This window comes from Chlorocebus sabaeus, chromosome 1, assembly GCF_047675955.1.
Source record: "Chlorocebus sabaeus isolate Y175 chromosome 1, mChlSab1.0.hap1, whole genome shotgun sequence".
NCBI lineage: Eukaryota > Metazoa > Chordata > Mammalia > Primates > Cercopithecidae > Chlorocebus > Chlorocebus sabaeus.
In genome coordinates, this window is record NC_132904.1 from 12,909,038 (window position 1) to 12,925,445 (window position 16,408).

The 16,408-nt window shown below is 49.7% G+C and overlaps 1 protein-coding gene and 1 long non-coding RNA gene across 2 annotated transcripts; one reads left to right on the forward strand and one right to left on the reverse strand.

Annotated features, from left to right (window-relative positions):
* Positions 1 to 977: 977 nt before the first annotated feature.
* TMEM109 (transmembrane protein 109) lies at positions 978 to 10,773 on the reverse strand. The gene is made up of 4 exons (XM_007996568.3): positions 10,464 to 10,773; positions 4,484 to 4,728; positions 3,431 to 3,533; positions 978 to 2,647 (listed from the first exon to the last, which is right to left on the reverse strand). Exons 2-4 carry the CDS (start codon positions 4,718 to 4,720, stop codon positions 2,256 to 2,258), a joined length of 732 nt encoding a protein of 243 aa, XP_007994759.2. The 5' UTR covers positions 4,721 to 4,728; positions 10,464 to 10,773; the 3' UTR covers positions 978 to 2,255.
* LOC119624454 (uncharacterized) lies at positions 10,728 to 11,562 on the forward strand. Its single transcript, XR_005240594.2, has 2 exons — positions 10,728 to 10,836; positions 11,251 to 11,562. It is a non-coding gene; the product is annotated as an uncharacterized lncRNA (long non-coding RNA).
* The last annotated feature ends 4,846 nt before the right edge of the window (positions 11,563 to 16,408 follow it).

Consider the following 16,408-nt stretch of genomic DNA (forward strand, 5'->3'; position numbering starts at 1 on the left):
GGGGTGGGAGGGAGCGAATCGCAGCACATGGGCTGCCCCCTCCACCCCGCCGGGTCCTAGTGCCCTACGGATTCCCAACCCCTGCGCGCTCCGGCGACCGAGGTCGGGAAGAGGGCCACGTCCCAGGAAGCAACAGAGGACGGCCGCCTCTGTGTTTCTCCCTCTCAGAAGCTTCTGACCAGGGAAGAAAAAGCCACTTCCTCTGCCTCACCCACCCCCACAAGCAGCTCACCTGTGAAGGCATCTGACACCTGAATTCAGGGACATATGGGATGGGAGCTGCAGGGACAGCAAGAGTGAGGGAGTCAAACGGGGCCAGATGCCAACCACCTGAGCCTGCCCTGACACAGCCCTAGGCCACCGCCGTGGAGGAAGGGCTCTAGGTGCGGGCAGCTCTAGTCTCTTAACCAGCTCCACCTGGGGAGCACCCTGCAGAGCCTAGGAAGGGTGAGGGTTGCTCAGCACTCCCGAGGGAAGGCCGGCCTCAAGGGTCCTGACCCAGCGTTGCCTACCAGGCAGTTTGGGGAGAGGCCCAGAACAGCAGCCCTGGCTGCACACTCTCATGCCCTGGGCAGCTTACAAAGAAAAACACGTCTGACGCCCTCCGCAAAATTGGTCCAGCCTGTGGGCCAACTGGAAACCTTGGCACAGGAAAGTCCTCAGGTGGGTGGTGAAGGGGAGGGCAAGCAAGTCTTCTCCAGGCTGCCCACTCATCTCAGCACACCGCAGGGAAGGGGTGCCCCCGCTGCCCAGCAAGCACACACATTTCCAGCAGTGTTGGTCGTTCCTACGTTTGGAATGGAGGCACACCTTCCTCATTCCTCGTGCCCGTGGAGGGAAGGGTACCTGGTACCAGCCTGCCTTTTCAGCTCTCCCCTCTGCCGGCTTCACACTGTCCCCACAGGGAGAAGTCAGGAGGCGGAGCTGCACTACAGAAATGGGTTTAGCGGTAGAGGAGACATCGAAGCAATCCAGACTTGGAGTAAATACATTTTATTCAGAACAAGATAATAAAATAGCATGCATTTTATTTAAAACCAACCAAGCGCTGATAAAAAATAGATATATATCACTGCAGCTGTGATTCCACATCAAACCTGAACAGTAAGAACTGGGCATTTTTTCTTCACATCATGTGCCAGGCCTGGCAGAGAAGGACACCCACCTCCACCAGAGCCTCAAAGGAAAAGTGGCCCCTAACCACCAAGATGGGGCACCCTGGTGGAGAGGGGCAGCTGGCAGCTCACCCTGCTCTTCGCAGACCACGCGAAGGGAAAGGAGCTGCCTGTGTTCCTCCCGGGCTGCCGGGGTGGACGCTGGTCAGCAACTCCTTCTTGGTTTCAGCGAGTGGAGCGATGGGGACAGAAGTGCATGCAGTTGTGCAAACAAGGAGGCGGGTCCTCCTTCCTCCTTCAGGGTCTCTGAAACCCCCATAGGGCATATAATGCCCAGCAAGGTCCCACTTGCAAGCACATGCCTACAAAGCAGCAGCCATCTTTTGTTTTGGCTGATGGGGAATCAAGATTCTGAGAGTGACTGCTCTTCTCTTGACACAAAGCAGCCACAGAGCACTTTCCTACATACAGTATGGCAGCGGGCAAGCAGAGGGCCCTGCTGGCTCGGATTAAGGCACTTGAAACAGACACAAGGTACATCCTCCTCCCCTCCAGCCCCCACAGGCCTCAGGGGACCCTGTTTCCCCACCCTTTATCCTTGGGTCCCATTACCCTGCCCCTCCCCACTGCTGGGCAATGAAGAGGACAGCAGCGTGCCTTACAGGACCATGGTTTGGTGGGAGTACAGGGTAGGAGGATGAGGAAAACAAGAAGGGAGCTGGAGATTTGGCCAAGGAGCAACTTCAGAAGGACAGAAGAGCAAGAGCATTGGGAGGAAGCCAAGGCAGCAGCAGAAGGAAGCCAGTTAAGTCATGAGAGACCAATGGCAGTGATGTTTGCTGGTGCAGATGCAGAAGCCAGAGGGAGGCCCCTCCAACCTTCCCTGGTGAGGCAGGCTGGGAGCAGAGAAAGGGTTAAGAGAGCAACTCCAGACAGAGAACCTCAGAAGACAGGGCCGCAAGGACTGGCAGGGGGAATGGCCTTTCTCTGTTTCTCTTGGCTGGTGGGGCTGGGGCAGGGATCAAGGTTCTGAAGGCTGAGACAGGGCAAGAAAAGGGCAGGGGGCTGGCAGGAGGGCTGTGTTGCCCTGAAGCAGCTCAGCTCTTTGGTATGACACTGGCGGTGCGTGGGGCATCCTGCTCACTCCTCCTCCACACTGCGGGCCCCCTTGGCCGCTCGCCTTTGGCGCCAGCGCAGCTCCTCCACCTGGCGCTCCAGCCCTCGCACCTTGGCCTCGAGTTGGGCCCCAGAGGCTCGGGAGCCAGTGAGCCGGCTCAGCAGGGCGTAGAGGATTAGCAAGGCCAGGAGTAGCAAGGCCCGGGTGGAAGGGTCGGGCACCGACCTCACCAGGGCCACAAAGCCGGCCAGGAAGATGACAAGCTTCAGGCCCCACAGGATCCGCCCCAGCAAGGCCAAGACCAAGCCGAGGAGCAGGGACAGCAGCCAGTAGGCGACCAGGGCCCCTGCTCCCCACAGCAGGAAGGTCTGGACTTGGCCAGGGCTGAGCTTCAGGCCCTGGGCGAGGTAATCACCTGGAAGCCAAAAGAGTCAGAGTCAGCCAACCTGGAGAAGTGGTGAGGGGAGAGCGGGGCAAGAGCTGAAAGGGTGAGAGGTGCTAGCCACATTGCAAAGGAATAAGGTGTTCTAGTAGACTCAGAGTGATATGGGTTGGAATCTCAGTTCTGTTTCTTGCTGGCTGTGAGGACTGGAGTAGATTACTTGCTTCTGTTGAGCTGCAGTTTCATTTACTAAATGGGAACAATTCTACTGCCTCCCTGTACTGTGGCTGGCAATTAAATGAGATACTACAGCTCAGCACGATGCCTGATAGGAAGTGAACAACTGGCACGTGGGGGTGGAAGTTATTTTTTAGGGGGTCCAGGTGGGACAGGGTTTTGCTCTGCTGCCCAGGCTGGAGTGCAGTGGCGTGATTCCAGCTCACTGCAACCTCCACCTCCTTGGTTCAAGCGATCCTCCCACCTCAGCTCCCAAGTAGCTGGGACCACAGACACACGCCACCATGCTTGGCTAATCTTTTATAGAGATGAGGTCTCATTATATTGCCCAGGCTGGTCTCAAACTTCTGGCCTCAAGTGACCCTCCTGCCTTGACCTCCCAAAGTGCTGGGATTACAGGCGGGAGCCACCACACCCGGCCATGGTAGTTCTTGGCTTGCTCTTTGGCTGTGTCTCTGCAGGATCCTGGGAAGGGTTAAGCAGCTTGGGGAAAAGGCTAGACCCTGACAAAGATGAACTCCCCCAAGTAGGAAGGTACAGGCAAAGCTCTGGCTGACTACCCAGTGCTCCAACACTCACCAGCCAGCCCCAAGGCATTTAGCAGCTGTGCGCAGATCCCAGACAGAGCAAAGAAGGCCACAGAAATGGCTGATGAGATGGCCCACAACACTTGGGACGAAGACTGTGGAAAAAGCACGGAGCAAGATGAGTTTATAATTAACAACGGTCCTCGCCTTCAAACCTGATCACCACTGTCCAGGCAAGGACTGCAGGAATGTCTCAGACCTGTTTCTCACCCAGTGGTGACAAGCCTGGGTCAGAGGGTAGCTGCCTTGGGCCTGGCTAAGGGGTCCCTTCCACACCCACCTTCTAGTGTACAGGGATGGCCAACAGGCCGTCTCTCCTTCCTGAACCGGAAACCAGGGCATCTGGGACATAATTTAACTGCTTTGCTGGGATACTCTGGAGGGAGTAGTAGGTGTACTTGTGTGTGAATGACGGAGACAAGTAAATACTTTTAGTAGTCACCCTGTAAAAGTGGAGCCCTGCTAGCCTTCCAGGGAGTCATGAAGGTGTGTGGAGAACACCTGTAAAGGGATAGGATGTTTCAGTGAAAAAGGCGTCTATCAGCTATACTACATTGTGGATTTAAAAAATGATTGTCTCAGCCCTTCAGTCCAGCCTATCAAAATTATGTGATACCACGCGTGGGATGCCACTAGGTAAAAAAGATAACCCTGCCTTAGGCTCCCAATAAGCCCAACCCACTTCTACAGGTGAAGGAATGGATTCAGGGCTGATATTTTGCCATTTCGAGATTCTAGGTCAGATTTAGACCAAAGTGAGACTCTACGGTCACCCAGTAACATGGGTTTGTAAAGATGGCTCATTTCCCAGCCTTTCTGGCAAGGAAAGGGCAGGAGCCAGGAAAAGATAGGGGTGGAGCTAAAAGGCCCTAGGACAGGAATCAAATAACGAGGAATTCAAAGACAAGTGCTGTGTGGCTTCTTTTTGTGGAATTTGGGGCTCTCTGCACCAGAGAAGATGTGGAACTAAGATGAGGTGGCCATTATCAACCTCTCTTTTACTCTTCCTTAATGTGTGTAGTTACACAGGGACTACCTTTCTTACCTCTGACACCAGGTGCATGGTCTCTGGCCCAATCCAGGCATCCAGTGTCCCCCGCACAGATCGACCTATCTGGGTCAAGAGATCAACTGGGGCCTCTCTCTTCTGCTGGCCTGGTGGTGCAGAGTCTTGATGGGACTGGGCCAATGCTGAGTGGAGGAGGATGAGGGCCACTAGGACCATCAGGATGGCTTTGAACAGATGCTTTCCCCATCGTGAACTGATGCTGGAGGCTGCCATGACTGGGTCTGCCAGGAGAGAAGCACAGCATGAGCTGAGTGCCGTGATAGACACACTCACCCTCCCAGCTCTCATTATCCCAACATCCTTCTCCGCCCCTACCTCCAGCAAGCACCAAGCTAACCCTGGAAAGAAAGTGCTGTTAGCTGGGAGAGGAAGGACTGGGACTTCCAACTGGAGCTGGGTACAACCATCTGACTCACAGGTTCCTCTTTCACATTCTTTACCACTTGCATGTTAATTAACCAGCAAGTATTATTCAACACTTTAGAGTGGGTGAGAAGATCTCTGTCAGGTTTGTGCCAGTTCTAAAAATCTGAAGGCCTGTCCCTGTATCTTAGGTGTTATAGGCATAAAAGAATTATAAGACTCTATAAAGGCTCTGTCCCAAGGAGCTTATAGTCTACTTAAGATAAAGCTGGCATAAAAAAACAACTTAAAAATAGCACACAAGTAGGATTACTGCCATATAATGGTATAAAGAAAAGTGCTCAGTTATGTGCTCAAACAAGAATAACTGCACGTATGTCATCTTCTCTGCAGGACCATCATGTGAGGTGGCTTTTATCCTCCTCATCCCTACAGGTACAGGTGAAAGAAACTGCGACTCAGAAGTTAAGCATTTTCCCATGGTCACTGGGCTACACAGAAAGGCCAGGATTTGAACCCAAGCTTCTGCTTCCACCCATCTTCATTAGGAGTCAAGTTATATCATGGGTCTCAACCATGGCTGCTCACTGGAATCACCTGGAAGCTTCACAAGTACTGATGTCTGTGTCCCAAGCCCAGAGGCGCTGATATCATTGTCTGGGTGTGGCCTAGCCTTAGACCTGCAACAGCTCCCTAGGCAGTTCCCCTGTATGAAGTTGAGAACCACTGATACAGAGTGATCTCACCTCCCCACCCCCAATGGAGGTGCTGTAGTTTGAAGAGCAAAACTCATGTTGAGATTTAACTGTCCTTGCACCACCTGCAGAGCCTGGGAGCTCCCGGCCCAGCCAAGGATGTTGGATCTCATGATCCTCAGTACTTTTTTGACACCCCATTCCCCTCAGTAAAATAGTTTGACCCCTTCCCCGCCAAAAAAAAAAAAAAAAGGAAATTTAGGGGTGAGGGATAGCATTAGGAGATAAACCTAATGTAAATGACGAGTTAATGGGTGCAGCACACCAACATGGCACATGTATACATATGTAACAAACCTGCACGTTGTGCACATGTACCCTAGAACTTAAAGTATAATAAAAAAAAAAAATTATATTAGACTCTCCATAGTTTGGAAAAAAAATTCCATTTTGTAAAATAAGTAGATTGTACTAGATTCACTTTTCATGTCTAAACATTTTCTGTGATTTTATGAATTCGATTAAATATCAATTGAATTTCCTTTCCAAATAAATGAATTCCAACATGAAAAAAAAAAAAAAAAGAAATTTAACTGTCATGATGATGGTATTAAAAGGGAGGACGTTTAAGAGGTGATTAGGTTATGAGGGTTTAGCCCTCATGAATGGATTAATGCCGTTTTCTTGGGAGTGGATTAGTTATCCCAGGAATGGAGCTCCTGATAAAAAGGATGACTTTGGTCTGATTTCCTCTCTGTCTCATGTGCTGGGTTCTGCCTTCTGCCATAGGATAACCCTTGCCAGATGCCAGCGCCATGCCCTTAGACTTCCCAGCCTCTGGAACTGTGACCCTAATGAATTTCTGCTCATTATAAACTACACCGTCAGTGGTATTCTGTTATAGCAAGCAGAAAAGGGACGAGGACAGTGGGCAAGGGTATAATAAACAACCTTTAAAGAAAGATACTGTTAATCAAAAGCTAACATTCAGGTAGGTCTTGCCATGCACCACCTCGCTCATTTAACTGTCACAACAGCCCATCAGCTGGGTGTTGCGATTTTCCCCCATTTTACTGATGAAGTAATTGAGGCAGGTTAGGTAGTAAGTGGGGAAACCAGCATTTGAATCCAGGTACTTCTGACATTGGACCCCTCACACACAACAACTCTGCTGTATTGTCTCCAACTAATTCTCAGAAGTGATTTCGAGAGTCATACAGGCCAGGCACCGTGGCTCACTCCTGTAATCCCAACACTTTGGGAGGCCGAAGTAGGAGGATTGCTTGAGCCCAGGAGTTTGGGAGCAGCCTGGGAAACATAGGGAGACCCTGTCTCTACAAAAATATAAATAAATTCATTAGTCAGGTGTGGTGGTGCATGCCTGTACTCCCACCTATTTGGGAGGCTGAGGCGGGAGGATCACTTCAGCCCAAGAGGTCACGGCTGCAGTGAGCTGTGATCAGGCCACTGTACCCGATCCTGGCCGAGACAGCAAGACTCTTAAAAAAAAAAAAAGTCACACCACAGATTATTCATGAGTTAAAATAAACATGGCATCTACCAATCATCTCAGTGAATTACTGGTGAAAATTACCTAACAATTTTGTGCTTTGTGCTCTGGTCTTGTAACACAATGCCACAGACAAGTTAAGATCCAACAAGTGCCAACTCATTGAAGCAGGTAAAGATCAGCCAAGAAAAAAGTATGCAAGTTCAACTTCTGTTTGCCACCGTGCCTGAGAAATGTCAGACAGTGCCAGCAAATTCCCTGTTCTCCTCCGGGCTCAGAAATGAACCTGTAGCTCCAGGAGTTTTCATGATTCAGACCTGATGTTCAGAGGCTAAGCCACGCCCCTGAGGTAGGAGCAGTCAGGTTTTTGAAGTTTTTGCAGTTACACAGGTACTCGGTGAGGTGACCATAAATCCAGAGCCATGAGGATGGACGAGAGAGAAGAGAAGGATGTCCCAGTCTTGCTTAGTGGGAAGGAGGAGTCTAGGAAAGGGTTCTAAAAAATACTACATGTAGGGTACTTTTTGGTCCAGAAACAGCTGCTCTAAGCCCTTCCTGAAGCCTGGAGGGTCAAGCAGGGCTGAAAAACATGCAATTCAAGGCCCTCAAGCTGAGAAAGCCTTCTACTCTCTTTGGCACAAATTAAGAACCAGATGGTTCCTGCCCGCCAGTGGTCAGAGATGAGGAAAGCACAGGTCAGTTCCTGAGTTATCTAGGTCATAACCATGTTGGGGACTTAAAGAGCAGGGTTGCTATCTTGGGTCGGATCCTTTATCCAAGGACCTCCACCAGGAGGGATCAAATGTCGTTTCCTCAGTCCTAGGAGGTCAGGGTGCCATGAGCAGCTCCTCCCACAGCAGCCTGTCTTGTTCTGTGCCAGCCCCAACTTTCCAGTGGCCGTCTGCCCCAGTCAAAGGGAGCTAGGAGACCTTGAAATAAGCCCTCTACAGTGAGGCTGGCATTGTCATGCCAGCTGATGATCTGAAGTGCACCAGAAACCAAATCTAATAGGATTGTGTAGTGTACCCTTTGGAGATAATGAGTGCAGAGATTGGCTGGCTGGTCTGCTTTTTCAAATTGTTTTCTTTAACAGGACTCCTCATTTTTTTCCAGGGGAATCTCAGGCAGTATGGATCACTGCTATTAGGCCTCCTCACTTTGGCCTAATCAAATAGTTTTACTAAAGGTGTGGAAACAGTCTCAGCCTCTGTGAGGAGGAAGCATGTCTTAAAACTTCTTCACTTTCTGCAAGGCCTGGCGTCAGACAAATAGTAGACACTCAATAGCAACTCATAATAATACAAAGTTTATACATATCTATATATATACATATGTTATAAAAATTTTTGTGTAGTGCTTTGTAATTCACAAAGTGCTTGTTTTTTCATCACTTCTTTTAACTCGAACAACAATCTTTTAAGATATTATTACCCTCTTCATTTTACTCAGAAAAGTATGGCTTAGAGAGGTTGAGTGACTTATCCAAGATCACACAGCAGAGCTGGGACTTGACTCCAACACCCAGGATCTCCATCTTGCCTTTTTGCTTGTCCCACAGCCACATGCTGCCTTGCTAGGACATACCCCTGCCCTTATGGAGCTGAAGTTCATCAACAAGCTCAAAGTGAAGGACATCCAGACTCCTCCGAGGGGACACATACAAGGAGATCATCTGCCTTCTGGGCTTATAGGCCATGGTTTTGTACCAAGAGGTATGAGAGGACAGCAAAAGGTGGGGGACGAAACCTGCCACTTCTGTTCAGCAGCTGCAATATGGCTCAGGTGGGTCTGGAGAGCCCAGCCGGGCTGGGGAAACAGCTTTACTTACTGTGTTAGTGAGGGGGCGCCACTGCTTACGTTTAGCTGTGGTTTGCTTCAAGGGTAGGATGGGGCATTTCACGCCCCTCCTCCCAATCAAGGATCCTTCCTCCTCTTCTCTTTCCTTTTGTTAGTTTCATTTCATGCTATGAATCACCAGGTGGCAGGAGGGGCGGCAAAAAGTGCCGTCTACCGGCTCTGACTGTCCCGCTGCTGCTCATAGCTGCCCCTAAGGAGCGGCGGTTCTCAACTTTGGTTGCCCATCGGAACTGCCTGTGCAGCCTTTTAACAAGGATGTCTGCCCCACCCAGGGCTACTCACTCAGACTCTTCCAGAGAGGGACTCAGCCCTTTGTTTTGCAAAGCTCCCTAGGAATTTCTGATGCACAGCCAGCAGCTCAGGGAAAAGTCTAAGCAAAGCTTCAAAAGTGCAGCAGTGTACAAAGGACCCCAGCCTTCCGTCCCAGGCTCAAGTGTGCCACAGACTAGAAGTCACTACCTTTACACCTGTTACTTAACCTGCCTGAGTTGCAGTCTCCTCAAACGTAAAAGTGAGTGAAGCTGGGTGAAGAGTTGCTGTAAGGAGTTAAGATATTTCTGCAGCAAGCGCTTTGTAAACTAAACAGCTATAGAAATGTTGCAGCACACACATTACCACTGACTATATATCGTAGCATAATTTAGCAGTTTATCAACCTGCCTTCCCCATTACACCAAGCGCCTCCCGGTTAGACTTGACATCTTGGAATCCCGAGCGCCTAGTAGGAAAGATGACTAATAAATGCTTGTTAAATGAATATTAACAACCCGACAAGAAATCGTGAGGGTAGAAAGAGAAAGCCATCGAGAGGTGAGGAGGGAGGTTATTTTAATAGTAGATTCAAATATACAGCAGCCACATGAGAAGCACAGCTGAGTCTAAAGGAAGGTCCAAAACAGGGCGAAGCCGCCACTGCAGAGAATGAAGTCAGCGCCCTGGCAGGTTGGGGGCAGCTCCCACTAAACCCCTGACAGCTGATGCCCAGCAACTGTTTGGGGGCAGGGTGACGGCAAAGGGGCAGCTTCCCGGCTGCTCCGCGCTCTCCCCAGGGCCCAGCCTCCCGGAGACAGGGTGTCAGTGGCATGTGCTATTTCGAACGGCGCGTCCCCTGCCAAGTGCTGAGGGGTGGCGTCGCTGGCAAGGGACGTGGCGCGACCCATGAGTTGGGGGCCCCCCGAGGGGCTCGAGCCGAGGCTGCAGGAGGCTGGGCCGTGGGTCGGGACTCGGGGGTCGGGTTTGGCGCTAGCCTGGTCCCCACGCCCGGGAGCCGCTCCACCTCCGCCGGACCTCGGTACCTTGCTGCAACCCTCTTCTCCCCGGAAACATGCGCCTCCCGGGTTGCCTGGAAACGACGCCCCCGGTTGCATAGCAACGAGGATCCGGGTTCCCTGTTTGTTTCGCCCTCTGGGCGCGCGGACCCCTCCCGACTCGGACTCTCCAGGCCTCGCCGGTCTGCCTGGTGCCGCCTGCAGCGGCTGCTGTGTCCCCTTCCCGTGCGCTGCCCCGCATTCCGGCCTTGGCCCGCACTCACCTTTCTCAGGCCACTGCTATCCTTCACGTGCGACTTCGCTGAAACGCGCCACCAAACCCGCGCCTCAACTCCGGGCGTTGGTTTACCTTCTCCGCATGCGCAAGGCGGGATGAGCCCGGAAACTAGCCGGCCTTTCTCACAATCGACACCCACGCCGGGAGCGCATGCGCCCCGCTTTATCTATTGCGTTTCTTTTTTCCCCACAAGCATTCCCACTGAGAGAAGAATGAGATCGGAAGTTCCAGCAGAGAACGGAAGTCTCTGGCTGGAAAGGAGAAATAAATGACTATATCTGGGCTGCAGAGTGGGTAAACTAGATCTTTGAAATGGGAGTGGAAGCTAATCCCCCACTTGCCACCGCTCGGCATTTTGGGTAATGTAGTTCTCGAGCTACAAATGTTCCCTGGGGCATTGTGGGCAATGTCGTTCTAACCGGGCCACTAACGAGCACCTGGTCTTCCTAGAAGCTTCGCGCTAAAAAGGCGCGAAAGAGAAAGATATTAAAGGAGCAGTTAAAGGCACACTGCGCTAGGAAAACGCATGCGCTCCCCCAGAGAGAAAATTCGTACCTGAATACTGTAGACGGCTCCCAAATGCTAGTTCAGAATTTTAGAGAAGGAGAGGAACCAACTCCTACACTCCTTTTTCTGCCACAAAGGCAGTGATAGGGACAGGGGGCAGATAAATGCTAGGTAGAAAAGGGCGGGTCCCTGGTGAAACCCCACCCGCAAGCCAAAAAGCCTGAAACCGTGGCCCAAAGTGAGAACTTCTATTCATGTTTTCCCAGTTGAATGTTCCCTTTTCCTAAGCCACCCGTGTCTCTGCCCTGCCTCATCCTGTGCCTGGAAAGACTCCAGACTCATCTGGCAGAGAGGAGAAGCAGCTGGATGAGGGGACGACCATGGCTGGATGTCAGAGAGAAGCAGCTTGTCTTCAGAGGGACAGCTTGAGGCATAACTTCGGAGACGAATCTGGCTGGAGACAGCTGGACTTCAAGGGAAGACTACATACCCGCCTGTCCCACCCCGCTCTTTTCAGCTCCCCTTCCCTCTGAAATCCACTTTCATGAGCAATAAAATCCCAGGCATTTGTCCTTTAATTTGTTCGTGCAACTTTATTTTTCTTGGACGCTGGACAAGAGCTCGGGAGCCACCAGTGCGGATACAAAGGCTGTCACGCTGGCCCTTTGCCCTCGCTGGTGGAGGGCAACCGCGGGCCCACTAAGCTGTTAACACTTAAGCCGTCCACGGACAGCAGAGCCGAAAGAGCACTATAACATGCCGTCTGGGGCTTTGGGAGCCTTAGGCACCCTGCCTGGACGCTGCCACGGGGCCTGCACAGAATTCGTCCTGCCAGTGCCCGAAAGCACACACTCTGGCTCCTGCACCCACTCACCTGCATGCTCCCTCCTATGAGGGGTGGAACGCAGTGAATCTTGAGTGAGTGGAGTGTGATCCCACCGGTGCCGAAGAACGGCTGGCTTGTTCCAGCGCTTGTGCACTCCAGTTCCCGCCTCGTTCACTTGCGTACTCCCTCCCACGAGAAGTTGAGAGCAGCGGGCTGAGTAAACGGGGCACCCCTGTTGTGAGTCCTGTGAAAGGGTCAGGGCAATATCCTGCTTCAGCAGCACCGTGAAGGGGAATGAATAGGGCTTCCGAATGAGGTGATCCCTTGCCTGTCTTGTGATCCTGAGCACACAGCTTCATTTCTCTGGGCCTTCACTGCTTAACGTTCAAGAACTATAAAGGACCTAAAAATACCACTTCACAGTAGGTGTGAAGTTTCAAGGAAGCAACAATCATGAACATTAAAAAAAAAAAAAATTCCGCGTTGCTGAGTGAATGTTTTTATAACCATCAAGAGCTGTCATAGGAGAGCTTCCTTTTGATGTTAAAACTTGTTTCTCAAACTCAGCCCTCTAAAACGTAACTCCTCCCTGCCACCCCCAATCATTCAGCCTTCCAATTCTGCCTTCCTCCCAGAATACACACTCTGTAGGCTCCCAATCTGTCACCTCACCCAGTTGTTTCTTTCCATCAAATATTCCTCAGACACATCCATCTTCATCTGAGCTCTTGTCACTTCCTGCCCCTCGGCTAAGAGTCCTTCTTCCAGAACAGGCTCTGGTAGCATCCTGAACCTCACCTTCCAGCTTTTCTAACAGTTTCAATTTTACATTTGCTTGTTAGATCCTTTCTGATGTGTAGGATTACCAATCTCAGGTCACAGACTTTCCTGGGAAAGAAATTTAAATGACAAATTAATTTCTTTTCAACTCTGTTTTCCACGTGGGTAGCAGAAACAATCTCAGACAGTTCAGGGTTCTTCCCATCCTTGATTTTCAGGTTATATACACCTTTTGGAAAACGAACATAGGGCCAAAATTGGGGGAGAACATTTATCTAATCCTGGCCGGGGACAGTGGTTCACGCCTGTAATCCCAGCACTTTGGGAGGCTGAGGCAGACGGATCACTTGAGGTGAAGGAGTTCAAGTCCAGCCTGGCAAAAACGATGAAACCCTGTGTCTCTAAAAATACTAAACAAAACTAGCCGGGTGTGGTGGTGTGTGCTGTAATCCCAACTACTTAGGAGGCTGAGGCAGGAGAATCACATGAATCCAGAAGGCAGAGGTTGCAGTGAGCCAAGATCATACCACTGCTCTCCAACCTGGGTGACAGAGTGAGTGAGACTCCATGTCAAAAAAGAAAAAAAAGAAAAAAGAAAAGAAAAGAAAAAAAAGAAAATTCATCTAATTATCACTGTCAGTCATTTAAGCTGGCAAATTCTCCCTACCTAATCTTCTGTCACTTGTCCACACAGATTGCCACTGAGGATACCTGGGAAATTGAGCTGCTTCTGGGTCTTTGGCCGATGTGTCCCCATGCTCCCCAGGCAGCAACAGCAGCGTTGGTCTGGGGGAACAAGGCATAGAGTTCCTTCCTCAGGGACCCACCAGCACCAATGCATGTATCTCTTTTCTCTTCAGTCTCCCTGTTTCTCCAAAATCAAGTGCCCTGAATTTTTTCTATTCCCTGTGGACTGGCTTATGAAACGGAAAAGCCTTGAAGGGACTTCCTTTCTCCTGCATCCTGCTGTCATAGCCATAAACTCCCCAGTAGAGGGGCACCTCAGGTTTTGCTCATTGTGATATTACCAACACCTAGTATCATGCCTGGCTGACACACTATGGGTACTCAATAAAGACTGGTTCAACAATTAATTACTGAGTCTCCCTCCTTCTAGTCTGTCCCACTCCAACCCATCCAGTAAGTGTCTTCCAGAGGAAACCTCTAAAAGTATGGTTATCACTCCATAGTTCAAATGCAAACACATGCTATTGTGCTGCCAGCCCAATCACCACCCAAGTTTAACCACCTTGGGTTCAAGGCCTCTCCTAAACGGATCCATTTTATTTCCTACCACACATCCAAGTACAGTACTTGAGATGTGTGGCCTGTTAGGCAACCTGTCTTTCAACCAACAATCAAAGTTCCTGCTACGTGCCAGGCACAATGTGGCACTCTTACACTCTGAGAGCAAAAGTAACCAGAACAATGATGGTTCCTACCATCATGAAGTTTACACTCTAGTGGAGAACCCAGACATCAGATACTTATAAATAGATAATTAAATGATTACAGTTCTTTGAAGTGGTTTGGGGGACAATTACAGTTTGCTGTGTGGGCTAAATGTAAACCAGGGACCATGAAAAGGGCTCCAGAGGAAGTGACATTTAAGGTGAGACTAAAGTTTACATTGGAGGGTTTGAGACAGGAGGGGGAAGAGGGAGGGGGGAGAGGAAAGTGGTCCAGGCAGAAGCTCTGAAACCAGCCAGAACGGGTATGTTTGAGGAATTGAAAGGCCAATGTGGTTGGAGAGAAGATAAAGTGAGACCATGATGGTCAGCATAGGCCAGATGGTACAAGACTTGGGGTCAAGCTTCCTCATCCAGAAACTCTCTCTTTCATTCATGGCCTCAGGAATGACCCCTGGTTGGGGCTCAGAGAATGATACCCCAAAGTATGGTGCTTTAGTATTGTTTCTGAGCAAATAGACTTACTGCCTGATGCACATAGAAGCCAATACTATGGTACCAGCTTTTGAGTGGAGAAAGGCTTTATTGCAGGGCCACCCAGCAAGGAGACTGGAGGCATGGCTCAAATCTGTCTCCCTAATTTTCCCTAACTGGGGCAAGTTTTAAGGGGTCAGAGGGTGATATGGTTTGGCTGCATCCCAACCCAAATCTCATCTTGAATTCCTACATGTTAAGGGAGGGACCCAGTGGGAGGTAATTGAATCACAGGGGCAGGTCTTTCTTGTGCTGTTCTTGTGTTAGTGAATAAGTCTCATGAGATCTGGTGGCTTTGAGAAACAGGAGTTTCCCTGTACAAGCTTTTTGGTTTTGCCATCCATGTAAGACATGATTTGCTCTTCCTTGCCTTCTGCCATGATTGTGAGGCTTCCCCAGCCACGTGGAACTGTAAGTCCAATTGAACCTCCTTCTTTTGTAAATTGCCCAGTCTCAGTTATGTCTTTATCAGCAGTGTGAAAACAGACTAATAGAGAGGGCAAGGAAAAGAATTAGGAATTTTTACTTGGCAGGGTCTGATTGGAGGGCTTCAAATTTGACTACACGGGTATGTTGAGGTGGATTTTCGCCCTGGATCTTTCTGATCAACAGACCCTTTGCTCCTGAAACAGTTCTAGCATTTAGGTTCTGATCATGTCTAGGTCTTCTTGGTACTACAGGGAGGAATCATTGGTTCTGGGTGTTGTTAGATGTCAAAGCATTTTCTACTGTGCATGTCCTGCTGACATGACTTGGAGTTTCGGCTCTGTCATACCTACAAGAGAACATGGCATTCTATTATCAAAAGAGTAGGCCCAGTTTGGATTGGTCTGAGGTTACAGCATGCTGAGCACTTTTGAATGAAAAGAAATGGGAAGGTCTTAGAAGCTGCCTTAGAACCAAGGACTTTCTAACCTTCTCTTGCCCACTGACCCCCACTCTAAGTGCAGGTAGAAGCTCTCTCTAGAAGTTCCCTTGTCTCAGAAAATTTCTTCCAAAAGAAATGCAATTGTCTCAAATCCCTCTTCACAGGAAACTCATCAAATAACCAGGAAAGATTAACCACTAGAGAAGAATAAAAACTAAAAGTCATCAACTCACCACTACACCTAGAGAGACTTTTAATCTATTCTTCTGAGGGGGGCTCTAACAGATTACCTGGGAGACTTTATGTGCATAAGACAACCTTTGTTCACAATGGAGTTCTGCCCCTCACCTTCCCACAATTTGTTGCCACCTCCTCCAGAGCTCATAAGAACTTTGTCCCAAGGCATTGTCTGTTCTTGGGGCTCATTCATTTCCCCTAAAAATTATTTGCTATCCCTCAAAATTGCCTACATTTCCCCCATCTCCCTCTTTCCTGGGTGCCATTTAAGTAAGCATCAGCCACCTGTTCCTTCTTTGAGCCTCATATTTTGTATGACTTCTGTGCACACTTGCACACTAATACACTTGCATGTCGTTTCTCCTGTTATTCTGTCGTTTGTCAGTTAATTTCAGCAAATCTTTAGAGGGCAGAGGAGAAACTTTTTTGCTCCATACCCTCATTCAGTTCTCAGCAAAAAAAAAAAAAAAATCAGCTCCTCAGAGATGCACCCTCTAAGTGCCCTGTCTAAAGTAGCCATTCCTCCAATCCCCAGCACCTCTGTCTACCTTGCTCTGATTTGTTGCATTCATAGCACTACTACTCTGGAATTTTCTTCTTAAGTGTTGATTGTCTCTGTGCTCCTACCACCCCCAGTACAGTGTAAGCTCCAAAAGAGCAGAAACTGTGTCTTTCTTGTTGACCTTTTCTATCTCCAGTTTTTAGAATAGGGCTTGGCACATAGGAAGTACCCAATCAATATTTGTTGGATGGATGAAATGCCTGGGGAA

Coding starts and splice junctions, on each gene's coding strand:
- TMEM109 (XM_007996568.3), bottom strand. CDS start 4,720: ATGGCAGCCTCCAGCATCAGTTCACGATGGGGAAAGCATCTGTTCAAA. Junction 3,534..4,483: donor CCATGCACCTGGTGTCAGAG/GTAAGAAAGGTA, acceptor CTTTTTCCACAG/TCTTCGTCCCAAGTGTTGTG. Junction 2,648..3,430: donor AAATGCCTTGGGGCTGGCTG/GTGAGTGTTGGA, acceptor TTTGGCTTCCAG/GTGATTACCTCGCCCAGGGC.